The following is a 27,362-nucleotide window of genomic DNA, read 5'->3' on the forward strand; positions in this document are numbered from 1 at the left end:
CTGTTCTCGTCCAGCTCTAGGTTGGTCGATATAGGGACAAAATGAAATCCCAGATGATTTCTACGTAGTCGATATAGGGACAAAATGAAATCCAAGATGATTTCTACGTAGTCAAGATATTGAGAATTATCTGCCCAGCCCTGATCTGTCCCCTCAAAATAGACCAATCACTGCTCAGGCATGGCCTCGCGATCCAGAGCCACATTTAACCATGAAGGCTGGCCATGTCTGGTGAGGTCAGTTCTTATTGGTGAATTATTCTATTAATCAAACAGGACATGGACACAAGCAGCCAGCCTGTATTATAATGATTGAATCTTTACACATCCAAATGTCCAGATTCACTTCCAATTCCTTTCACTTTGACGAAGCACACACTTTAAGGGTATGAACTGTATTTAGATATTGTAGATTCTTATTAAATGCACAAAACTATGCAGAAAAAGTAACATTTTGAGCATGATTATAGCATACATCTGTCGTCGGATGGAGACTTGGCCCAGGGAGACCCAGTAATTATTAACTTGGCGGTCCCCAGGGGTCCTTGAGGGGGCTTCAGGGGGCCTTCATCAAAATTAGTTAATATAGCATCAAAATGTAACTACTATAACCCTATAGATTTCCTATTTGAAAATGGCAGATCTACAAGCTCACAATGCGTTGCGATGTGAGCTTATACGATGTGTGAGCTTATAGATCTGCCATTTACAGAAAATCTTGGAAAACATTTTAAATATTTGGAATATTTTTGAAACATTTAACAACACAAATCTCGTATGGGCGGTACCTGGCACAAAGTATTTTCAGATGGGGGTCTGCGGCCAAATGCATATTAATCTGGGGGTACTTGACAAGAAAAAGTTTGAGAACCACTGTTCTATACAGTACTGTACAAGTTCAGTACTTACAAACTAAATGCTGATTAAATACAAAATCCAATGTGCATAAGTTGCTGTTCACACCGATGGTCATGCTGTCCCCTCATCTTCATAAGCAATAGCTATGCCTCTCCTCCCCTGCACTGCCTTCGTCACAGGTGTGTCTCCCAGACTGTGCTCCAGGCCCTGCCAGCTACGACCGGCCAGGAAGGAAGCCGCCGCACTGGCGTTGGCCACGGTGAGCGTGGGGTTCCTCAGGACCACGGAGGCGCCAGACGGGCGCGGCGGCGGCCCGCTGAGGGCCACGCGTGGCCTTCGGAGCGCCCCGGTGATCAGTGACACATCGGCATCGTCTAACTCATCGTCTTCCTCACTAGCCGGAGGCACGTGACTCAGACCACCCGGCAACAGATGGCGAAAGTCTGTCACGTACTCCTCTGACCACTCCCTGTGCTTGTTGCAGGCCACCTCCATCTCAAACGGGGTGACCACGGGTTTGTAGAACTCGCTGGAGTCCAACAGGGAGTTTTCCGGGCAAGCGATCAACACGTACACGTCGATCTCGGGAAAGTTGGCCAGCTTGGCCACGTTGAGCTTCCCCACGGCGAACATGTAGCTCTTCTTGCCCGCCCTGCGGATCGTCTCCTTCAGCTGCTGGATGATGGCGAGGTAGTCTGCTACGCCCAGTGTGCCCACTAGAATGCCCACCGTGTTGGCGTCTTTGGCTCTCTCTATGAGGTAATATCGCTTCATCAAGGCCCGGTTGATACTCGCCGACTGGGCGAGGCCCGTCGCCGCCAATGGGTCGAAGGTACAGAACGAACAGCGGTTCCACATCATCATGAAGTTTCTTAAGGTTGCACCTTCTTTGCCTATGAAAAACATGGCGTAATCCTTTACGCTCATGCCGCTTTTCAAGGCGAAGCGCCTGCCGAACTGGCAAACAACCTCGTCGTCTTTTTGACCCGGAACACAAGTTCCGTGTTGACTTTGTGTTTGTCCAGGACTGTAGCACCACTCCCCGTCCAGGAGGAGCGTCGAGGCAACGGCGTTGGGATACTCTCGCGTCAGGAGGGCGTGGAGGTCGTGGATAACGTGGGCGTAGTTCACTTCGTACAGGACTACGACGTGACTCTGTGTGTCAGGATAGAGGTCTTTAAAGGAAGACACACACTTCCCCAGGTCCACTGGTCTTTTCTCAAAGACGTACATCAACGGCAGCCTTCTGGAGGGGCTGAGACACGCGCGGCCGTAGTGCACGATGCAGTCCGCTCCCACGTGTTCTGCGGCCACTTCGTCCACGCAGCAACTTCCGTAGGACGTGTCACCCAGTACGAACACCTTGGCCCGGGTCTCCTTCTCTATCTCTTCAGCTACTGCTACCGAATCGACCAGCAACCCATCGGGAAACTGCAGGGCGACCTTTCTGTACTGACCGTGACTGATGAACTCACTGGTCTTCTTGATCTGATAAAACTCTTCCAGGCCTTCCAACGGAGTGTTCCTCTCCGCTGTCGTGTTCACCGCACACTGAAGAACTGCCTCTGAGCAGCTGCTGAATGCAGCGGTCATTGTTGGATCTCAGACAAGAGCCTCATTGGGGTTGAAGATGAGTAGCCTAGCTCGTTAGCTAACAGAACAATAGAGCTGTATGACTCCTTATTCTTTAGCAGCCTGACGTATGAAACCTTGCCCAAATTTGGAATAATACATCACATATACATCATAGGTCACTGACATCATAGACTGGCCACGTGTCTGACGTCTACATGGGAGCCACACTGCTATTATACGCTGCCTTGTTTTTTTGTACATAATGCGTGTGTATTCTATAATAATACATACAAGGCTTTTCTCGCTCTGTCTGCTGCCAGATCGTGTCAGTCAAACTCCTACTGAAAACAAGTGTATCTAGCAATAATGACGTTTCAGATCTTTAGATGGAGATGAAGGCACAAGAGGTTCTTGTGATAACGTTTAGAGCAAGGAGGTTGTGACCTCCACACGCACTCACGTACACACACACGCAAATACCCAGGCACGTAGGCCCTACATTTATTATGATGTGGCTTCTTCTATGTCCTAGTATGTCGAGTTACTAAGTTGCGAAGCCTTGCCAATAATAAACCCTGTCTGCTTTTGGCACGTGACGGCCTGGCACAAACGTCACACATGACAATATACTGTATAACGTTTGCGTCGTTCACTTTGCAGTGCCACCTTACAGGCACCTCACAGTGTGAGAGAGAGTTTTGTGCTCTCCTAAATCCACGGCAGGCTTTGAAAGTACCCACTTCAGAAAGAGGTGACGTGCATCACCTCTCCAATGACCAAAACCCACTTTGTGATTACTCAGACCTGGTATGGCAGACCTGTGGCTGTGGGGAGTGTGCAGTGGTGTACAATGTGAAAAGATAGTTGAAATCGCAGGAGATGAAGTTAGCAGTTTATTTGTGTAAAGGGTCATCGGCGTGGGTTGTGTTGAGGATGGAAGCCGTCGAACTGGTGCATCCTACCTATTTATAGGTAGGATGCGATGTCATGCTGTCGTGAGATTACGTCACACTGGCATGTCTCATCGTGATGTCACGACCGTGATGTCATATGACGTCACACTGGCCACATACAACGTACGTACATACTGACAACCGACATGGCGCAGGATTCAAATTGTATATATATAGATAGGGGATTGGAACGGGCTGAAACCTTGACCAAATATGGAGTTATACATCATAGATACAGCATAGATGATTGACGTCATACTGTAGTCTGGTCAAAATATGGAGTTCCACCCGGCCTGCCAGAGATACGCATTGCACTGGTTACACCAAGCTATTTAAATACTTGGATCAGATAAAGAAAGATCAACACTGCAGAGTTTTGTTGTCTTAACACAATCCACTGAAAGGATCTGAGCCACGTTTTTTGTGCACAAACGTTTAAACGATAACATGGCAGCCTCCAGTTCTGTAAATGAACACGAGGTACCAGTGATCAAAGAAGTGCAAGAATTGCATTTCAAAGACACGGTCATGTCTCCAAAGGTCACAGAGGATCTGCTCAGACACCTTCGCCAGGTGATGAAGGATGGAAAACACTCGTCTGAACCCATCCAGGCCTATGTAGTTCCCTCCGGAGACGCGCATCAGAGTGAATACATCGCACCGTGCGACTGCAGACGTGAGTTCATCTGCGGGTTTGATGGCTCTGCCGGCATGGCCATTGTGACAGAGCAGCATGCAGCCATGTGGACGGACGGACGCTACTTTCTTCAGGCCAGTCAGCAGATGGACAACAACTGGACCCTCATGAAGACAGGGCTGAAGGAGACTCCGACTCAGGAGGACTGGCTGATCAGCGTTTTGCCAGATAACTCCAAAGTTGGAGTGGACCCCTGGATCATAGCTGCTGACCAGTGGAAGAGCATGTCCAAGGCCCTGAGTGCTGCAGGCCACTCTCTTGTAGCGGTGCAGAATAACTTGATAGATGTTGTGTGGGAGGACCGCCCTGCTAGACCCAGTACACAGCTAGTCACCCTCGGATTGGAGTACACCGGATTGTCCTGGCAAGACAAGATAACAGCCGTCCGAGCCAAGATGACGGAAAAGAGAATCACCTGGTTTGTTGCCACAGCGTTGGACGAGGTCGCATGGCTCTTCAACCTCCGCGGTTCGGACATCGAGTACAACCCTGTGTTCTTTGCATACGCATTTGTGGGGCTGAGCACGATCAGACTGTTTGTGGACCATACGCGGCTGGCTGATCCGACTGTGCGGCACCACCTGCAGCTTGACACCCCTAGCAAGCCTGAGTTGAGCATCCAGACACACCCGTATGACTCAGTCTATACTGAGCTCCAGGCAGTCTGCACCTCCCTGGGCACTAAGGACAAAGTGTGGATCTGTGACAAAGCCAGTTATGCCCTCACACAGGTCATCCCCAAAGGCCACCGATGCCCTATCCCCAACACTCCGCTCTGCCTGGCCAAGGCGGTCAAGAATGCCACTGAGATTCAAGGCATGAGAATGGCACACATCAAGGATGCGGTCACCCTTTGCGAACTATTTGCTTGGCTCGAACAAGAGATTCCAAAAGGCACGGTGACTGAGATTTCTGCTGCGGATAAGGCAGAGGAATTTCGCAGTCAGCAGAAACATTTCGTTGGCCTCAGTTTCCCTTCCATCTCCAGCGTTGGTCCAAACGGAGCAATCATACATTATAAACCTGTGCCCGAAACCAACAGGACCCTGTCCACAAACGAAGTCTATCTGATCGACTCCGGAGCTCAGTACACCGACGGAACCACAGATGTCACCCGTACCGTGCACTTTGGAATCCCCACTGCCTTCGAGAAGGAATGCTTCACCTACGTTCTGAAGGGACACATAGCCATCAGCGCTGCCATCTTCCCCAACGGAACCAAAGGTCACATGTTGGAGTCGTTTGCTCGAGCGGCGCTGTGGGAGGCGGGACTGGACTACCTGCACGGTACGGGACACGGCGTGGGCTGCTTCCTCAACGTCCATGAGGGGCCGTGTGGGATCAGCTACAAGACGCTCTCCGACGAGCCCCTGGAGGCCGGCATGATCATCAGCGACGAACCCGGCTACTACGAAGACGGGTCTTTTGGCATAAGACTCGAAAACGTGGTCCTCGTTGTGCCGGCCAAACCCAAGTACAACTTCAGGAACAGAGGCAGTGTGACGTTCGAGCCCCTCACCCTGGTCCCCATCCAGGTGAAGATGATGAACACGGAGCTGCTCACAGAGAAAGAGCGCCACTGGGTGAACGAGTACCACAGGCAGTGCCGGGAGACGGTGGGGGCGGAGCTGGAGAGGCAGGGCCGCAAGGAGGCCCTGGAGTGGCTAATCAGGGAGACCCAGCCCATTAACTGAAGACAAACCCTAACCCTGGAGTGGCTGATCAGGGAGACCCAGCCCATTAACTGAAGACAAACCCTAACCCTGGAGTGGCTGATCAGGGAGACCCAGCCCATTAACTGAAGACCAATCACTAACTGACTCTTAAACCACAGTGCTTCTCAAACATTTTCATGTCAAGGACTACCAAATTAATAATGTATTTGGGCCGCGGAGCCCCCCATCTGAACATATTTTGTGCCAGAGACCCCTACTGTATATAGGATTTGTGTTGTTAAAATGTTTAAATAGCAGATCTACAAGCTTACAACACATTGCGATGTACATAGGGTTAGGGTTAAAGTGGTTAAACTGATTTGTAATGAAATATTAACTCATTTTTCGGGGGACCCCTGGAACCCCCTCTCAAGGACACCTGGGGGTCCCCGGACTGCACTTTGAGAACCAAGGTATTTGACTATGGCCTACACCCCCTGATCAAGAACAGTGGGGTTGGGCTCCCTTGGCGGGTAAAAAAAAAAAAAAACACCTGACCCACGCACATCACTAGTGGCTTGGCTACTTGGATGTGCGGCTTCATTCACAAACTGAACACTTGGTAACTTATATCAATACGTAAAGACTGGACATGAAGACCATGCGGTTATTATTAGACTCTCTTGATCGCCATTATTTCTGGCATGTACTGTAGTATAACACTATTTGAATACGGGGATTAGGAATCTATAAACTACATGAAATGATACACTATGCAAAAAAAAAACAATACAACTCAAATAAATTAAAATACAATAGAAAATGCATCTAAACACAATTTTAAAGCATGCCAGACAGACAGACAGACAGACAGACAGACAGACAGACAGACAGACTACAGGAGACTACATACTGTATATGCCATTGGGAACATGTCAAACACTGACTGACAACTGCTATAATAACAATTTGACAGCCATGGAGAAGTGTCCCATCTTTAATATCAGGTTGATGAGAGACAAATAAAAAGAGGAAAGTTGCAGAGCCTCAGCAGGACTCTAGAAACGGTAATCACTTTTAGAACACAATCACAGAAAGAATAGTGAGTGAGCAGAGAAGAGTAGGGTAAGATGGTGATCATCGAAAACAATGCGACTTTGGTCCTTCTGTCAGGAGGCCAGCATTAAGAGTAGAGACAGAGATGTAGATAAGATAAGATAGACAGACTGAACAACTGCTGTGCAACGGCACAGCTATAGGGCTGGGCAATCAACCAAAGACACATCGAAATCGATATTTAGACCAAAAGCTTAAACTTGCTCATGTAGGTTAATCGAATAATCGAGATTTTTTTTATTTATATATATTTGTTTTATTTCTTATATATCAAGCACTTCACCCTGTATTATACTTCCTTTTTACAAAGATGGCGTACAAAAATAGCGAATATAGCTGATCTACAAGCTGACATGTCACAATGTGACATGTTGTCAGCTTGTTAGATCTACAAATGTTCAAGTTATTTTTATTTATTATCCTAATCAAGGCAAAGGTTATGAAATTGTGATATTGATTTGAAGTCATATTGCCCAAGCCCTACACAGCAGTCAACTAGGTTGGAACAATAGACTATTGTCCAAGAAGACAAGAAGTTTAAGGCAAAGAATATTAGATAGATAGAACCAAGACGAATTTAGAAGAATTAGCCTCATGTGTCAAACCCAGATTAAGCCAGTTCAGAGAGAGGAGGAGGAGTTATTAAGACAGTAAAGTGGGAGCGGTTCTCCATGGCGTGCTGTGCCGCCTGGTCCACAGACCCAGGCGGCAGGGGGTTACCTAGCATCTACGTGGCGGCTGACAGCGTGCTTAAAGGCCGCCACGGCCAAGTCCTGGTCCAGCATGGTCATGGGCTTGTAGGACGTGTTAGTGAACGCGTACCCGTCTGCCGAGGAGAAGTTCTGCACCGCCGGCGGCTGCTGAAATGAAAAAGAGAGACAATTCAAACTGTTTAAATTATTGGAAATAAATTAGGTATTTAAATACCTGCGGTCGGGAATAGGCGGTCAAAATAAAACCTACAGGCCCCTGCTATTTTTGAATAGCCCAAAGAAATCTTAAAATCACACAGATGCGTTCTGGGTCTTAAAGGGTTAAAGAGGTTGGGAATGACTGAAATAATGTGTCACCTCCTCCCGTCTCTGGATCTCAGCATGGGCGATAGTTTCAGCTATCTGGCTCAGCTCCTGCTCACGGGACGGGCCCAGGTACGCCAACACGGGAGGCTCCCATCCGTCCCGGAAGTGCAGCGTGCACGAAGGAAAGTACTGCTCTTTGGGCCACTCCAACCTGGGAACAAAAATAAATAATAATCACCTTCACTGTTGTTCACCCATTTTAAAAAAATGTGCAAACTGAACTGAAGACACTTTTCTATTCAGGGAATCGCTGAACAGACACACGTCCTCATTTATTTTATTTATTTTTTGTTTATTTGTATACTGTATATCTAACTTTTTACGCTATAACTGGTAGTAGGGTATTGCATTTATACTATACTATATACTATTCCAGTTTATTCAACATTTGAGTTCCTCACATTTTAGTTAGTTAGAAAAAAGTAAAGAAAAAAAAGGGAACATGTATAAAAAGGTCATCATTAAAAAAGAAATGCATCTCTTATGCTAGCACACCTGCATTTGGTCCAGCCGTCACCCAGAGTCACCCACACGTGCTTCTCCTCTGCAAGGAGCGATGATTGGAGGAAGTCGATGGTCTCCCTGCTCAACAGTGGAACCACCACACTCCTAGCTAGTTCCACACTGGATGTCTGGATCACCTGCGCGCGCACACACACACACACACACACGTGTTCATTTTGTCAACTAAAACTATGACGAAAAATGTACGTCTACTAACTTTTTTCACTGATGAAAAGTAAATAGAAACTAATCTATGAAGACTAAAACTATGACTAAATATATCAAATAAAAAGACTAAAATGTTAGAGGGGGACTAGTGGCGAAGAGATCCATTAGAACTAAGACAAGTCATTATAATATATATTATATATAATTGGTGCTGTGCTCCGAAAATAGCCGAGCTACAAGCTCACAACGTGTCGCGCTCACGTTGTGAACTAGTAGATCGGCTATTATCGGCACACAGCTAAGTAGAAATCACGCACTACGGCCACCAAAATACATTTTTGTTGAATAAAAAAAAACTGTAGATTTAGTCGGATAAAATAGTATGATATTTAGTCAACTAAAACTAAAACATTTCAGGTGACTAAAATATGACAAACTGGACACACGCACACTCACACGCACACATTTTGACCTTTTTTGTTTGACCTTGTTTTAATAGACAGACACCACCTAGTCATGTTTACTATGAAAACACGAGGCTATCTGAAGGTCTTTCCAAAAGTAAGACAATCCAGACACCACAAGAATCCATGGTTTGAGGCGGCAGTGGCTCAGTGTTTCTGGTTTGACACAAATTTTGACCCCTGAGCAAGCTCTATTAGCTCAGTGGTAAAAAATGTCTCCTGCGCAGGAGACCCGGGTTCAAATCTGGGGTAGAACAGGAATGTTACATGGAGCAGCTTTAAGTGGCGTCTGTTGGGACCTACCATTCTCAGCGGAGTGAAAAGGAAGTGCACCAGGTCAAGGGCACTTGGGTTCTGAATGTGCTCCCTCAGTTTGCCCTGTAGGTGACAGCAAAACACCAGGAAATTAATTTACCCATAAATATGAACAGAAAAGGCTGCACCGGCAGACATACAATTTAGGCATTTTAGCAAGATGCTCTTTATCCAGAGTGACTTACAATAAACAAGGTAAACACACACACATCAAATGCAGAGAGACAGTGTAGTGCCTCTAAAGTTAAACCAAGACCCTAGCATCAGTCTAAAGTTAAACCAAGACCCTAGCATAGTTAAACAATATAATATCAACAAATCATCTGTACATTGAAACTACAGTACACTAACGGCTGAGATATGAGGTTCTCACCAGCAGATTGAATGCGTGCTTGAATTTCTGGAGGCAGTCGACAAACTCCTCCTCACCCGGAGGCCTTGATCGTAGCGTTAGAACTCCCTCTGGTGGACAGAAATGTAAATGGCACATGTTGACCTTTGCTCAAGGGAAGCAAAGCAACAGAGCAGTCACATGACACCTATATGATTGGCAGAGTAATCTATTTATTGCAAACAAAAGTCAACAAAAGAAACACAAAGTCGTGTCTGACAGCAATAATCATCTTCAATCACATTCTTTTGTTCTTCTGTAGTCGTTTCGTAGATGTATGTCTTTTATATAAGATAAGTTGGTATCACCTGTGTTTGTGTCAAGTAATAATAATAATAGTTTGGTCCCCACTCCTTGGGGTGTTGTTTTGTGACTGTATACAGTATTTGCACGTATTTATCCTCTGCATTTTACCCATCCTATAACTACTAGGAGCAGTTAACAGCCTACTAGTGCGCCGCTCAGGAAGCAATTAAGGGTTAAGAGTCTTTCTCAGAGACACACATCGACACATTGCTGGCCTGGCCTGGCCTGGCCTGGCCTGGCCTGGAATCGTACCTTCGACAACCAGGGGCTCTGGCCCCCCAGGTGGGCTCACAAACCACTAAGAGTCCAAACTCACCTCCTGGACTCTTCTTTTTCCCTTTTTTGGATTTCTTCCTCTTGGAGAGCTCGTTGTAGGCCTCGGCAGCTTTCTGAAGTTTGGTGACAAAGAACTCGATGTCGTCCAGGATGTGGTTGAGGATTTGCTGGGAAAAAAACAACAGTGATAATCTTTGTTTTAATAGACAGACACCACCTAGTCATGTTTACTATGAAAACACACCAGGCTATCTGGAGCCCTTTCCAAAAGTAAGACAATCCAGACACCACAAGAATGCATGGTATGAGGCGGCGGCAGTGGCTAAGACACATAACCCATTAAGACCGGGAAAGCATCGGTCATTTTAGATTTGAACCACTTTAACCATTATTTTATACTTTGGCTATTCAAAAATAGCAGATATGCAAGCTCATAGCACGACACCGAGTGCCGTGCTATGAGCTTGTAGATCTGCTATTTTTGAAAAATCATGAACATTTGTGCAAATCTTTGAATATATATATATTTTTTAAGCGAACATTTGTAATTCAAATCTTTGCTTCTGGGGGTCCCTGGAACTAAATGTTTTGAAATGGGGGTCCGAGGGCCAAATACATATAATTTTGGGTGGTCCTTCACATGAAAAAGGTTGAGCACCACTGACATTTAGCAACATACGTTTTTCAGAAACCAGTTAGGATTAAGAAGACATTTGTAGATGCGTTCCCGGATTGAATGGGTTAAGTTATAGTACAACAAATGTTTTTAATATTTTAGGCGTGTTGAAGGCGAGTTGAAGTTCCTCAAGAGAATCTTACAATGAATGAGCAAGTAGGAGTTGACTTGACATAATGTCGACCTCAAGCATCTCAAGACACTTACAGGGATCACACCTGCTCCCATCTGACTACAGGACTGGGTCCCTGACAGACCGCTATGTTCATGGTTTACCTGGGATCCTAGTTTCTTGAGGCACTACACTGTCTCTCTGCATGTATGTGATTATTTACCTCACTTATTGTAAGTCGCTCTGGATAAGAGCGTCTGCTTAATAATGCCTACATTGTAAATCTTTACTCTGAGAGAGCACTAGCTCTCAAGAGTTACAGACCAATTAAAGCTCTGCCTTTGTAGAACCCAAGCTACCCGACATGTGTAACCTTTGTTTTAACTTCTTGTGCAACATTAAAACCTTTTTTTTAAATCATGTATTTACTCTGATTTGCTTATGATAAGCCAAACAAGGTGACTTTATCCAATGATTAAACTTCATCAAACAAACCACATTAATCATTTATCAAGGCCTTAACATTGGATTGGATTCTTATGTAACATGAGTTTCTCAGTCAGGTCACTTGCTTGCAAAATGCAATTACAAAAAAAACTTTATACATTGTCAGATACTTGAATTCAGATACTTGTCAGATACACTATTGTACTGTTGTTCACTGTTGTTGTATGCATTTTTTTCATGGATATTGGGACTGCTAATGGATACCTTTTGTGTATTTATCTTTCCTTTGAAGAACACTATGAAGTTTTGATGTGACCTTTTTCCTTTCCTCCAAAACATGGCTGCTATCCAGCGTGATGGAAGTGGAGTATGAGAAGTGAACAGATTAGACTCACTCACCACGTCCCGGTCCACCCGGGCCGCCGTCATCTCCGGACACACACCCTCCTCTACGTATGGCCTCTGTTCGTTGTCTGGTGACAAAGAGAACAGGGAGATTAGCCTATCTATGCGTTCTGCTGCTGTGGGACTATTGGATGAAATAGGGTGACCATATTCTGAATTCCCAAAAAGAGGACACTTCACACATGCACACACGCATGCGTTACCCGGCGGGGTATTTTTTTCGGGGTTGTTACTTTTTTGGGGGGGTTTTTGTTACCATAATTCGGTTAATTCGAAACAAAGGAATTACTCCATGAAGTGTATGTGCTGTCCAGTGTGTGTGTTTGAGTGTGTCTCAGCCTGTTAACAGCGTTGCCAAGTCTCGTGAGAGAAATAAGGAGACATGCCTCCAAAAACAAGACAGAAAAACAAGCCAAATCTTGTCCAGAAGTTGTGGTAAATAAGCGGACATGGCAACACTAAGATTCTGGCGTCTGAGAGTATCTAAGCAGCTCATTGGCTCATTTACTCATGACACAACCAATGAGACTCTCAAAACCCTGGACAATTGAAGGACTCTATAAAACCCCCCCGGACAGGCCGGACAGCCCCCCAAAAAGGGACATGTCCGGGTAAAAGAGGACGTATGGTCACCCTAGATGAAATAAACAGGTTGGACAACAATAACACTGGTGTTTTGGCTCCATGCTGAGCATTTTTTAAGATGTCAAATAATTGACGTAGTGAGTAAAGTGTAGAGTCCACACACCAGTGTTAATTTCGTCGGCTAAAACTACGACTAAACATTTTTGTCAACTACATTTTTTCACTGACGAAAACTAAACAAAAACTAAATAAGAACTAAGCTATAATGACTAAATATATTGACAACACATTTCGTCAACAAATAAAAACTAGACTAAAATCTTAGTGAGGGACTAGTGGAGAAGAGATACAGTAGAACTAAAAGACATGTCATTTTATGCTTGGCTGCGGTGGGTGTCACACTCTGAAAATAGTTGATCTACAAGCTCACAACGCATCTGCGACGCCTTGTGAGCTTGTAGCTCTGCTTTTTTTCGGCACACAGCTAAGTATAAATCAGGCATTACGATGAAATGACCAAACCTGCCTACCGATGATGTCACTGGTAGGCGGGTTTCTGAACTGTCCACAGCCCTCCTCTGAGACACAGACTGAGTAGACAAAAATGGTGCCACATTATAACGAGCAATAGTGAGGACCAATTATATGTAGATGGGTTGAAAATGGGTGAAGTCGTCCTTTAATGTAACGCTAGGTTCTAAATAGGGAAATAAAAACAATTGTATTTAGTGTTTAAGAAGTTATACTTTCAAAAAGTGTTCTGAAATTGTGAAAATAGCAGATCTACAAGCTATATTAAAAAAAAGCAAAAATAGCAGCTCTACAAGCTCCCAACGTGTTGCGGTGCAACGCGTTGGGAGCTAGTAGATCTGATATATATATATATATATATATATATATATATATATATATATATATATATATATATATATATATGATGTATGAGATGATGATTAACCCTTTGTAGTCGGAGGAGAGGTTCTGATTGTGATATGATGTAAACTCACAGTCTTGCTGCTCGCTGGCCCAGGCCGACCACGCGGCCACTCTGCCCTTCACGTCCACCTGGCTGACGGAGGGGGGGGGCTCGGGGGCGGGGGCGGCGGGGGGCGGCGGAATGACCCCATCACTCTTCAGGATCATTCTGGGACAACATTTAAATCAGTGTTTATAGACATGGCAAAAGTCATCATTTTAAATGCTGGAAATTGTGAAAGAAATAAAGAAAAAGTATTATTGTGTGGGCCTACATAAACAGCATCATCATTGTATTGTAAACAGTGTAACAGGTGTTTTGGCGTAACACCTACTTCAGTGCTTCTGGTCTCTTCTTGACCTTGCCGCCTTTGGCATCAACCATGGCACTTTCAATATCTGCGTGGATCAGATTCGCCTGGCAGAAAATCAAAGATAATTTGAATTATACACCTACTGTACCATTTGCTGGTCAAAAACATTGTCTTATTTCGCACATTAAAGTTTTCTCGGAGCAGCAGCTTTAACTTATTTTTTCTTACATACGTTGACTTTTTGTTGTTAACGTGAACGCAAGAAACACAATTAAGGCACCATAAGTTCCATTAACCACTAGCTGATCTAGAAGCTTGTAGATATTCCATTTACATTATATACTGTATACTGTATGTATAAAAAAAATAAAGGAAAAGGAAACATGCTTTTTTTGATTTAGTAAATTTGCCCAAAATAGGGACATTGGGGCTAAAGTGGTTAAACTTAAACTCCTCAGGTGAGTAAGACCATTCGCTGGTCGAAACATTGTCTTATTTTGCACATTAAAGTTTTCTCAGAGCAGCAGCTTTGGCTGCCTGTGCAGACTTATTTTTTCTTACATATGTTGACTTTTTGTCCTGTACCAGACCAGACGCCTATAAGGATGTGCATAACAATTCCTTTTGAATACGTCATGTGCCTGTACTGTACCTTAATGTCTTCACACTGGAAGAGGTGCAGGTCGGGTTTGCCCTGACCCGGCTCTTTGCACACCAGAGCCAGGATGGAGTCATAGCTGCAAGCGTTCATCACAGCCTGACAGTGCTGGATGGTCCCGATGGGGAAGTTCTCCAACTCATTCTGAAAACAAACACACACACCTGAATGAAAAACAGGTTTCACGCACCAGAATCTACAACCCACAGTATATTAGCATTTATTATTACATTATTAAGACCTGAGACCGATTCTACAAATGCCTTCCAAATCAGCAGTTCTCACACTTTCATAGATTTTTCCAAAATTTTTCAAAAATAGCAGATGTAGAAGCTCACAGCGTGGCACAACTTGTCGCGCTGTGAGCTTGTATACTGAATCTGCTATTTTTGAATAACCAACGCAAAAATCTAAAATGAAACAGATGCTCTCCCGGTTTTAGTGGGTTAAGAGTCAGGAAGCGTAAAGGTTCCTGTACTGAGAATGAGAGCCGAGACCAAAGTCAGAGAAAAATTCAACCTCGTTTCTAGACCATTTCATATTTGCCATACTTACATACTTAAAGATGCAAAAACAACAATGTTCATTTTCTTTGCCAATAGACAAATAAAGACTATTGACATTTAGGCATGCATTTCATTTCTTGAAAAATCTAAAGTAGGAAAGAAAATGCACCACGCTCCCGGGTCTCTCTCTCTCTCTCTCTCTCACCTTGGTCTCCTGGTCGTGGAGGCTGACCGCCTTGTCCTCCACCTGCAGCAGCATGTCCTGGGTCCACACCTTCACATCAAATCAAACGTTATTTGCAGTGGTGGAAAAAGTACTCAAATGTTTTTCTTAAGTAAAAGTATCAATAATGCAATGTAGAAGTACTCTGTTACAAGTAAGAGTCCGGAATTCAAAATGTACTTGACTACAAAAGTATTGGTATCAAAATGTAAAGTACCCAAAGTAAAAGTACTAAAATGTTTGAAAATAGCTGATCTACAAGCTCACAACGTGTCACGATGCGACGCATTGTGAGCTTGTAGATCGGCTATTTTCAAATAGCCTAGGAATAAAATAGGGCTAAAGTGGTTAATGTATGCTTTATAACGTAATCATTTATATCTGCAAAGTAACTAGTAACTAAAGTGTTTGAATAATTGTAGTGGAGTAAAAGTACAATATCTGCTAGCGGAATAAAAGTACTGAAAATTTGAAATACTCCAGTAAAGTAAAAGTACCTCAAAATTGTACTAAGCACAGTACTTGAGTAAATGTACTTAGTTACTTTACACCACTGTTTGTTTGTCACATTTAAAACAAAACAATGTCCAGCAGGTCCACACACCTTGCCCTTGGCGTCCAGGAGGCGGAGTTTCCGGATGCCGTCCTCTATGGTGATCATGCCGTCCTTGCGATCCAACACAAAGGTGGTCAGGTGCTGGGAAAGACACCAAGGAAAACAGGACCATTACGTGCCTTCTTCTCTTATCACGCCTTTACAACAGTACTTTATAAACCAGGGCATTTTACGGGGGGGGGTTCCTGCCAGCTGAGGACCCCTGGAATCGTCACAAGTTGTCATACATTACGTCAGTGGTTCTCAAAGTGGGGTCCCAGGGACCCCCAGGGGTCCTTGAGGGGGTCCCCAGCAAAATGTTTTAATATAGCATTAAAATCAGTTTAACCACTACTTTAAAAGGATCCCTGGCTAATGTGCCTTATATGGCTTAATACATTATAATTGCCCTCTCTATTATAACATTTTAAATTAAAAACACCTTAAACTAGAAAATGTGCTCCGCGGAGCACAGGTCTCCGCCAGTACTGTTCCTGATTAATCCTGTCTTACCTATTTATATTACATATTGTCACGTGTCACTTGACCAATGTTGGCTTGGCAGATGGAAGCTCACTTCAAAAAATATAAATGAAGTGACACATTTTGAAGTGACACACCTATTTATTGGTTTCTATTTCGTCATGCGTCTCGCTAGCCAATCAAAGCACACCCTTTCAACATATTGTCACGTGTCACGTGAAGCTTGACCAATGTTAGCTTGGCGGACACACGGAAGGACGGAGACGAAAACATACTCTCCACCTCTGGCGGAGACAATAATCTATTTATTTTAGACATAGTTCATCTTTTACTCAAGAGGGGCAATGCCCGTCACACATGTCATTTGTCCATGTGTGGCCCAGCACTATGGAATGCATGGAATGCATGTGCTAATAAAACATTTAAAATATTGATTTGAAGCTCATATTAACCTTAGGAAGTCACGTTGTTTTTGAGCGGTGCAACCGCTCCTATAAGAGGGTTTAGGACCCATCCGTGGTGAAAGTTTTTCTTTCCGTCGTGAAAATTTGTCTTTCGCTGTGACGCCATGCTGTGGAAAACACGCCCATAGGCTAAGCTTTGCAGGACGTGCTGTGATTGGCTAGCGAGACACATGATGAAACTAACTTCAAACTTCGCAGACGCGCTGTGATTGGCTACCGAGATGCATGATGAAATTAATAACTCATAAATATCACCGCTCACTTCAGATTGGGTGTGATTTTTTATTTTCACATGCATTCCATAAATTCCATAAGGCTGGACCACACATGGACAAATGACATCATCAACTCCCGCTTGAGTAAAAAAGGAACTATTTCTAAAATAAATAAAATTGTGTTTTTAATTTTAGTTATAGAGGGCAATTATAATGTATTAATGTACATTAGCCTTGGATCCTTTTAATCCTAAATACATTGGCCATTTGAAAATGAGAATAAACATTTCTCTACAATAATCTTGTATGGGGTTCAATCACTCACTCATTCATGTATTAACTCACTCAGGTAGACACTCATGTATTCACTCACACATTCATGCATGCATTCATTCATGTATTTATTCATTCAGTGGTGGAAGCAGCTTGACTCCACCTACCTCCACATGGTACTGTGACGTGTCAGTCAAGCTGTTGATGCTAGTTTTGGTGTAGTGTTTCCTTTGCTCTGAGGACACACACACACACACACACACACACACACACACACACACACACACACACACACACACACACACACACACACACACACACACACACACACACACACACACACACACACACACACACACACACACACACACACACACACACACACACACACACACAAGCATTTAATACACTTACACACTTAATAACACGGCACACCAGTGGTTCTCAAACGTTTTTAATTCCAAGGTCTCCCCCGCCCCCCCACACCCATAACAGACCAGTAAGGGTCCATTTGGTTCCATTTGTACACTCTCAGAGTTACAAATCTGTAAGGGTCCATTTGGAACCTCCTCAAAGAACAGTCCCTGGACCTCACTTTGAGAACCACTGGAGTATAATATACATTATTGTGTTCATTATAGTATCAAGTTTAGCCATGAACTTTTACAGGGAAACTAGCGCTGTGGGATTCAGGGAGTAAATAAACACTGCAGCACTCAAGGAGAATCCATTGACCACAGTGGAACTCACACTACAGGTACAGACAATACAGCTCTGCAGTCAGCCGTATGTACACTCTATCGTCAAATCATGTTGTGTCACCTGCACACTTAACGGAAAATGTTGCAGATTTGTCAACCTAAATCCCATGGTTCTGATGTGAGGAGAACAAAAAAAATATTACGGTACGTAGATATGAAAATCTTGCCCTCAAAGATATAGTATGTCACGAGGAAAACTTGAGAATATCCGTTTCCATTAGGACATATTGAAAATAACTTTGAACTTGACATTTAAACAGAAGTGATGTTGATAAATTCCAAATATTATCAAAGTATTCTGCGGCACCCACTTGGAGAAACCCTGATGTGCAGGGTAATTTTCACTACGATATATTATCGATTTACTCGCATGAGAACAATGGGATTTAGGTTGAAAATCGTCAACATTTTCCTTTAAAACCTCCACATGACCATGCAGGGAAAAAATAATACTACACACCGTCTGCAAAGCTGATTGGCTGAGAGAAGGATCTTTGGGTTCATTAAAGGACAGTGATCAATGACGCTAAACTAAAACAGTTGGCAAAAGGCTACTGCTGCTCATTGTGAGACTACTGCATATGTTGTCACACACACACAAACACACAATAATTACAGATGCCACATATTGAGTAACAGGAGGGGGACGGAGATCAGGGATTGGGTTACAGGCAGTTAAGGACAGGTGGGAGGAGGAGGAGAGGAGAACCGGTCCATCTACTTTTAAGGACGGCACGCTCTCCGGGCATCACTTACTCGATTCTTGTGGAAAGAAGCTGTGATCCCCTTGGTCCATGGAAAGGTTAAAGTAGCCTATGTAGCGATGCAAAGTTACTGCATTACTGTTTAGCCACTCGAAACCTAGCATCCCTATTCTGGGACATTTGTCAAAAAAAGAGTCGATCTACATAAGCTCGCAAAGTATCACACTCACAAAGTGTCAAGCTCACAACGTGTCTTAATGCAACGCGTTGTGAGCTATTTTTGGCAAAGAGGGAAAAAAGACTAGACCAAGTACAGATCCGACCTCAGTCAAGTTTGCTAAATATAGAGGGTTTAAGTGGTTAGCTTGAAATGTTATGGTAAGTGGGTTCAAATCACATGCAGTGGTACAAAAAAACACTAAAGGCAAACTTAGACTTATGTATTGGTTTTGTAAGACACTGCAGTAGGTGAAATACAAATGACAGGACAACAAACGGTTGTCATCAGGGTAAACTGGCTTCCAGTTACACCTGTGACCTGTCACCCATCACATAATTGAGCATGCCTGCTGTCACCAACACCAAGTAATAATGTACATTATGCAACATTGTGTTAGGCTCATTAGAAACCGATCCCGTCAACACGCTGATCTGTGGCGTTCGTACAGGCCTCTATACTGTATGGTTGAGCATGTTGGTTCTTGTGGTATCCGGGGACAGAAATGTGAAATGTTTTGACTTGCTTCAGAGCAGAGAGGGAGTCAGTGCAGCTTGGACTCTGCCTGGCACAGCCATCCTCTCAGGGGGAAAGAGCACCCAGTGTCACGCAAAGAGACGGGGACTCAAAGATGAAGGCAGAACCAGACCAGATCTGCATCTTTGACCTTCAGAATCATGTACCGTGATGATTGTGAACACCCCTCCCCGCCACACCACACCACACAAAAACACATGCACCCTCCCTCCCAAATCAGAACACACACACCTATCCACCCCCATAACCACACACACACACACACACACACACACACACACACACACACACACACACACACACACACACACACACACACACACACACACACACACACACACACACACACACACACACACACACACACACACACACACACACACACACACACACACACAGCTGGTGTCTACCTTTCTTCTTTTTGGCAGACGAGCGGAGGAAATACATTCCATCCGACCCTGTGAATTGTGGGAAATGTTTGGGAGGAGCAGAGAGATGGGTGAATGGATGATCAGGGAGATGAGAGGAGGACTATAACTCATCTCACCTTCATTCACACACACCGTTAACCAGATCCACTGACAACTTGTTGTTAACCGTGTGTGGAGGAGGGGCGGGGAGTGGGGATGCATACATACAGTATCAAGTGTCTGAACACCCGATTTCAGTTTCTACCCGGCAACCATCAGACCGTTGAGCAAGGTATGAACACTGCCTGCCTGAGGTGGGACTTTAACCATGTGAAATATGTGTTTCCATGCTGCACAAACTGCTCTTTGGAACAGCACCTTAAGAAACATTGTACCGGCTGCTCATTTTCTTCACCTGCATATGATGCTCTCGTCCAAATATTATGTACAGGTATATATCCAAAATGTCATGCTTGCACATATGCTATACTATACACATACTGTACATATACTGTGCTATCTTTGTTTTACTTGTTTTCTACCTCTTTCCCTTTGCTCTCACTCTACCTATATCCTCCCTCTACAAAACGATGGAGCGCGCACAATTATTTAAAATCTATTTCACCCACTGCTTTACACCTGTTAAGACTAGGGCATTCACGAATAGTGATTTTTAGCATTCGACTTATTCGACCTATAAGTGGCATTATAAATGGCATTTTGGTTTTTGTAATAATCAAATTGAGTATTCAAATATTCGATCAATCAATTTGATTATTACAAAAAAAAAATGCCATTTTGGCGAATGGCATTGACGACTCGACTCAAGGAATGCGAGTCAACCGACGCGTCGACTTTTAGGGGACAGCCCTACACACAACCTCACATACAGTATGAAACGATTTGACAACAATCAACCATGAATGGATTAGGAAAACTACCAACACCAGAGCTCACAGCTGCGTGTCTGCTGTTGTAGAAAAGCCACAGGCAAAAAAAGATAATCGACTTTGATGTACAGTGGTCGAATAGGTTGATAGTCGAATATTCGAATATTCGATGATTCTGTTAATGCCCTATAGGTGACAAATACAAGTGATTCAGTATGAGTTGAATGAAAGCAGGAGCTCCACAGTGAGGACCAGTGCACCGTGAAGCGGCGACCCGCCTAAGAGCTTCTCAATACGGGGACACGTGTTCGTGAGGAGCTGCTACCTACCGTGAGCCACGCAGGAAAACCCCTAAAGACACAACCAGCACACACACTGCCTGCTGCCTGTGTGAGGAGCGGCACTGCAGGCTTCCCAGCCAGAGGGGGGGGGGGGGGGGGGGAGCATCATACACGATTGGCCAGCGCAATCGTGTATGAGGGGGGGACCTGTGTGAAAATGTGTGAGCCAATCAGGAACAGGTGGGTGGGGAGGGAGGGGAGGCGTGGCCGACGGGGCCTAGCAACCAGGCCCACGTTACCGTAGATACCAGGGTGGCTTCACCATGACAGTAAAGAAGGAACACATGTGTGTTGCTGTAAGACACACAATGACCCCCTAGCAAACACTCCTTCCTCCTCACACACTGGGGGCTATATATAAGGAGGGGAGAGGAGAGGCCCGGCGAGGTAGATAGATAATAACAGATTGTGATTGTGGGGGGTTTATGGCCCGGGAAGGAGTGAAGCTGCTCTTGAAGATAAGACACATTGCGAGGTGAAACACCATGGCAGCAGAGCGTACGTACATGATACCTCCATGCTGTAACGTGTGATAAAACATTCTGCTCCAGGCTTGAGAAACGAACGGAGGCACATCCTCACATTCACCCAGGGATTAAAGCAAAAACAAATCTCATGTTCATTAAGGCCAATTCCCAATCTGAGATTTGTTGAAACAGCGTGATAGAATTCCTTCCTCCGCACTAGCGCTTGTATTTCCAAAATAATTAGTACAATAAGTAGAATTACGTTTAGGTATAATCATTCTAATTGTTCTTGCTGTTCTAATTTACATACAGCCAACCAGCTGAAGAAAATTGCAGATTAAGGCTTTAACTTTCGCTTTATTTACGAAATATTTTGAAACCATTTGAATTGTATGGAAGATGGCATGCTTCTGAAAATGTATTCTATTGCTAGTTTCACCCATTCTAATTCGAATACTTTTTAATCTGAGAAAAAATGACTGAAAATGGGTCGTGGCGACTGAACTTTAATCCAAGCATTCACCAAATAGGTCCCCAGCAATGAGCAATCTCTGCGAATTATGCCACACATACAATGTAATGTCACAATTCCTGGTGGCTCTATAATAAGCTCAATCAAAGCCGTCATGACTGCAAGCTCAGCAATACCTATACATGGTCTATATAATAAAACACCACAGTTATTTTTTCTTCTTCAGTACAGACATTTACAGTTGATTCAGAACGCTGCTGCTGGACTCCTTTTGTACTACTGTTGTTTCTTAATATCTTCGCTCTAAATGTTTTATCTAAAGCACGTTTAATTGAATTGTAGTTGTTGAAATGTGCTATACAAATGAACTCGTCTTGGCACATACTCACCATAAATAGCTTTAGCACTGGATTTGGGCTTGGCTTTATGCTGGGGGCGCTCAGGAGACCGTGAGCTATGGCCACTGGAGGGAGACAGAGAGAAAGAACATCATAAAGAATCACAGAACAGTCTCTCATTTCTCTGAAGATTTGCACTTTATGCATGGATGCTTGTTTTCACTGCTTTTTACTCACTGCAAAAACAAACTAGAGTTGAAAAATAGTTAATAGACTCACATTGCTGATCAACTCAAGTTAAATCATTACTGAACTTTGTATGTTTAAACGTGTAGCATAAAGCTGCAATAGTTGTTTTTATAAAATATCAGTGGTTCTCCACTGGTTTTGATCAAATTTATAATTTCCCTTAACCCATTAAGTGCATTAAATGTTACTACATCAGTGGTTCTCATAATTTTGCGGGTCCTTGACATGAAAAAGTAAAAATGTATTTGGCCGCAAAGCCCCATCTCAAAATATTTTGTTCCACGGACCCCCAGAAGCAAAGATTTGAGTTACAAATGTTTGCTTTAAAAATATATATTCAAAGATTTGCACAAATGTTCACGGTTTTTCAAAAATAGCAGATCTACAAGCTTATCTGCTATTTTTGAATAGCCAAAGAAATCTAAAAATGACACAGATGCGTCGCAGGTCTTAATGGGTTAAGTCTCTCAATAGACTAAGATGTATACCTGCCCTTATAACAATGCTCCACCATTTATGTGAGTCCAAAGTATCAGATACTGTGGGAATGAGTGAAGAAACTGTAGTCAACCCTGTAACGATTATGTGTGTTTTCTGTGATGTCTTAACGCCTGTCTGTGTGTATTTGCTTGCGAGTATCTTTGCTTACGTACAGTATTTTCCTCAGCTTAGGCTGGGATTCTGTGATGACACTATGATTACAGGCTATTGTACTCGTATGGTGTGCATATGTGTGCAGATAGACACACTAGTGTATGGAGGGCATGTGTGTAGATAGACACAAGTGTATGGAGGGCATGTGTGTAGATAGACACACTAGTGTATGGAGGGCATGTGTGTAGATAGACACACTAGTGTATGGAGGGCATGTGTGTAGATAGACACACTAGTGTATGGAGGGCATGTGTGTAGATAGACACACTAGTGTATGGTATGTGCATGTGTGTATGAACACACTAGTGTATGGTGTGCATGTGTGTATGAACACAATAGTGTATGGTGTGCATGTGTGCAGATAGACACACTAGTGCATACATGGGCAACTGGCGGCCCGGGGGCCACATGCGGCCCCCACCTTCACTTAATGCGGCCCGTTAATATCGGAATAATGATATATTATTGATTTCAGCTGCTACAATTCCAAACATTCAAACATGACCCGCTTTAATTACTTCAGTCTATATTAGTAGCTTAATGACTAGCATAAAAATGCTATCGTCTTTTTTATGTCCGTTGTATTTAAGTTCATAAAGTTAACATAAGTATAACAAAATGCATTTGAAATTAAATGAAAATGTTACTTCAGGATTCCAATTAAAAAATAGCAACAAAAGAAATCAGAAAAAAAATAGCACAAATAGCGGATCTACAAGCTCAAAACCTATTTTTTCTACTTTTGTGTGATATAGAATGGCCCGACAATATATGCAATGTGGCCCTCTGGAGTGAGTGTGGAAATATAGTGGCCCTCTCCATCATCAAAGTTGCATCACCCCTGCACTAGTGTATGGTGTGCAACTGTGCAGATAGACACACTAGTGTATGGTGTGTATGCATATGTGCGTTGCCAGGTTATCATTTTTTTTGCGTTATTATTCATATTTTTTTTTCAGTTAACAAAAAATGTTTTGTCAATTTTAGTTTTTGTAATTTAGTTATTTTTTGTTTGATAACTATGATAACCTTGGTGTGTGTTGCGTGGGAGCGCGGTGACTGGTGACACACTGGCGGGTCCTCAAGTGTCACCTGTGTGTCACCCATGCTAATGAGTTTCTTGACACTTGATATTTTCTCACATTCCCCCAAAGCCGATTCCTATTGGTCGATGCATTAATTAATTAATAATGGATGGATTCCATTCACACAGCAGACAGACGGGCCTGAGCTGGCACCAACGCCTAGGGCTTCCATACAGGAAATAGGAAGGCAGCTAATCAACACATCTTTACAGGTGACAGAAAGACAGATGACGTTCATAGCGTTGTTTGTCTGTCCTGCAGTCAGAGCAGGGGACAGCTATTCAACTGGATATAGCGCTGCACCGAGTGCCGCGCTATGAGCTTGTAGATCTGCTATTTTGGGAAGAATTGTGAAAATGTGTGCAAATCTTTGAATATATATTTTTTCAAAGCGAACATTTTTTACTTAAATCTTTGCTTCTCGAGGTACCTGGAACAAAATATTTTGAGATGGGGGTCCGCAGCAGTACATATAATTTTGGTGGTCTCTCACATGAAAAGGTTTTGAACACACCACTGTACCAACATATTTTTTTTCAGAAAACTGTTAGGATTTAGAAGATTAATGTGTTAATCAGCCTCGGGTCTTAATGGGTTAAGATACATTCCTTTTCTCTTCATGCAGATGTGTTTTAGTATCACAACATGTCCTCAGTTGTGTGTCTGTGATCAGAGGTCTCCAACTCCCCCGTCCCCACCGGCCCGCCAACATTTCATGAACTGTGAGCCGGTCCGTGGCTAACAGAACCACGGACCTGTCTTTGATCAGAGCTCAAAGCACTCTGCCAGGAGTTCTCACCCAGGCAGCTCAGACCACACATGATGCACAGGTCAAAATCACTACGTCCTGCTCTCAAATACAGCTGGACACTGACAGTATGTATGTCACATGTCTCTCCATATCTTATCGGTCCAACTGATATTACTATCAGGAAAAAATGTCTTGGTGGACACGACTCCTAAAGGCGTGTTGTTCAGACCTAAAGATATTGTATCTTTCTAGTCACTTGAATTGCTCCACTTTGGTCGCGCTGGTCAGCATTGGTTAACCCATTAAAACCGGGAACGCATCTGTGTAACCACTTTAACCATTATTTTATACTTTGGATATAGAAAAATAGCAGATCTACAAGCTCATACTTACATACACACATCAAGCAACGAGCTTGTAGATCTGCTATTTCTTTTAGAAAAACAATAAGCATGGACAGTGGATCAGATACAGTAGTAAGTAGCAGGGTATTCAGGACGCACGTGGCTCACACAAAACTGTCACCAGTGTGAGGCTGCTGGGTGGCTGCTGTCCCATTGGGGACAGGTTAGGAGGGCAGCGCAGAGGGAAAATAGGGCACTGTGTGTGTGTGTGTGTGTGTGTGTGTGTGTGTGTGTGTGTGTGTGTGTGTGTGTGTGTGTGTGTGTGTGTGTGTGTGTGTGTGTGTGTGTGTGTGTGTGTGTGTGTGACACATGTTTCAAGCAGGGCAGGTGGCTACTTGAGGGACTGATGGAACGAGAGAGGAAAAGAGAAAAGGGAGAGAATCCATTTTTCTCTCTCTTTCTTTCGTCCCATCTTCCTTTCTGTGTCTCCGTCTCAATGTCAGATATATTTGGAATATTCACAGGACGAATGGTCCAGTTGTGTGTATTCATATCACACACACCCTACAAAGAGATTAATACTTTGGAAAAAGAGAACAAGTGTACTCACTTATAGGAGGCGAACACAGCGGAGGGGTTGGTGTAGCCGTTCATCGTGGCCTTCACAGAGCACGCTCACCTGGAGGAAGAATAAATATGGTCATTATACACCACTGACTAACATGCATATCACCGCTGTCAGGCAGAAACCTTGTATCTCCATATTTCAACTTTTTATGTTTGTTCAAAAAGAGAAAAAAAGAAGCACTGCAGGGATCATTCAGTGGCTCTGATAGATAGGTGCTCTTTGGTGACACAGGTAGGAACACATGAACAAAAGAGGATTTCCAAAAAAGGTGTGAAATGCAGACTTGCAAAGAAAGGTCTTCATCAGGGTCTGTTGTCAGACCCTGATGAAGACCTTCTAGGTCGAAACGCGTTGGTCATACTCATTTGCCTTGCTCTAAATAAATGTATATATATTTATTTCACTTGAGACGGAGTGCCTTGGAATTCATTTCTTTGCAAGTTTGCATTTCACACCTTTTTTGGCAAGCAGTACTTCTTTAGAAATCCTCTTTTATTTTTATGTTTGTTTGTTTGTCCGTACATTGATGCCCTACTTTGTTATTCAACAGTGTCACACCAAAGTAGCGGAGGGGAAATAACTCTGAATAACTGTAGGAAGTGGAACAAGAACTTATGTTCACTTCCCCCAGCCAGCATTTACAATCCAACTGTCTAAGTGCTAATGACAGAAGCCTTTCAGGGGCGCCGATGGCCGAGATGTACCGCTTAGGCTCTGATCGACAAAATCAACACTGTTCCAGAGCCAGATAAATCTCTACTGCATGTCACTCCCTGTCTCTTTCCCCGTTTCCTGTCAATCTCCACTGCACTATCACATAAGGCAGAAAAGCCCCAACAATATCTTAAAAAAAGAGAAGCCATTCAATAGGGGTTAATGCCACACTAAATCTCTTTACACACAATGATTTGCGATGACGTGCGGCCATGGCAACGGATAAGATAAACAAACCAAATCCATTGGATCAATGTAGCAACCACACTCCAAACAAAGAGGAAGAGGTCTTCTACATTGTTTATGTCTGAATGGCGTGATCCATCACCTGGCTCATTCTACGGATATCGATTCCCTTCCTCCTGAACATACATCTAACATGTAACAGGGCAGAACTAGCTGATAACGGTTATTAGCCGAGTGCTACTGTCCATGAATGGAGGTGCCTTCCATAAAACAGCGCCCCCCTGTGGTCTCGTCTGACAAGACGCCCGTCTTCAACTAAACAGACTT

At 43.6% G+C, this 27,362-nt stretch overlaps 3 protein-coding genes across 11 annotated transcripts in view; 1 reads left to right on the plus strand and 2 right to left on the minus strand.

The window, feature by feature from the left end:
* Positions 1–27,362, minus strand: part of eps8a (EGFR pathway substrate 8a, signaling adaptor) — a 109,177-nt gene that overhangs the window by 12,932 nt on the left and 68,883 nt on the right. For 3 of the 9 annotated variants that reach the window (XM_084050344.1, XM_084050346.1, XM_084050343.1), the window contains exons 2-18: positions 26,118–26,186; positions 22,476–22,549; positions 19,917–19,964; positions 17,455–17,522; positions 15,862–15,954; positions 15,240–15,308; positions 14,523–14,672; positions 13,892–13,974; positions 13,589–13,725; positions 13,112–13,171; positions 11,991–12,064; positions 10,397–10,523; positions 9,757–9,845; positions 9,372–9,446; positions 8,428–8,573; positions 7,924–8,083; positions 7,574–7,713 (exon numbers count right to left, since the gene is read on the minus strand). In XM_084050344.1, coding sequence (XP_083906470.1) covers positions 7,574–7,713; positions 7,924–8,083; positions 8,428–8,573; positions 9,372–9,446; positions 9,757–9,845; positions 10,397–10,523; positions 11,991–12,064; positions 13,112–13,171; positions 13,589–13,725; positions 13,892–13,974; positions 14,523–14,672; positions 15,240–15,308; positions 15,862–15,954; positions 17,455–17,522; positions 19,917–19,964; positions 22,476–22,549; positions 26,118–26,161 — 1,637 coding nt within the window. In that variant the 5' untranslated portion in view covers positions 26,162–26,186. The remainder of the gene's footprint in view (positions 1–7,573; positions 7,714–7,923; positions 8,084–8,427; positions 8,574–9,371; positions 9,447–9,756; positions 9,846–10,396; positions 10,524–11,990; positions 12,065–13,111; positions 13,172–13,588; positions 13,726–13,891; positions 13,975–14,522; positions 14,673–15,239; positions 15,309–15,861; positions 15,955–17,454; positions 17,523–19,916; positions 19,965–22,475; positions 22,550–26,117; positions 26,187–27,362) is intronic. The other 6 variants (XM_084050350.1, XM_084050345.1, XM_084050349.1 and 3 more) reach the window with 6 other exon arrangements.
* LOC311040219 (2-(3-amino-3-carboxypropyl)histidine synthase subunit 2-like) lies at positions 969–2,450 on the minus strand (the record flags this gene model as incomplete). Its single annotated transcript, XM_084050360.1, has 1 exon — positions 969–2,450. The coding sequence occupies one exon, from the start codon at positions 2,448–2,450 to the stop codon at positions 969–971; it is 1,482 nt and encodes a 493-aa protein (XP_083906486.1).
* LOC311040034 (xaa-Pro aminopeptidase 1-like) lies at positions 3,914–5,776 on the plus strand (the record flags this gene model as incomplete). The annotated part of the gene is made up of 1 exon (XM_084050107.1): positions 3,914–5,776. One exon carries the CDS (start codon positions 3,914–3,916, stop codon positions 5,774–5,776), a length of 1,863 nt encoding a protein of 620 aa, XP_083906233.1.

The sequence above is a fragment of the Gymnoscopelus microlampas genome, assembly GCF_963454915.1.
Source record: "Gymnoscopelus microlampas genome assembly, chromosome: 23".
Taxonomy (NCBI): Eukaryota; Metazoa; Chordata; class Actinopteri; order Myctophiformes; family Myctophidae; genus Gymnoscopelus; species Gymnoscopelus microlampas.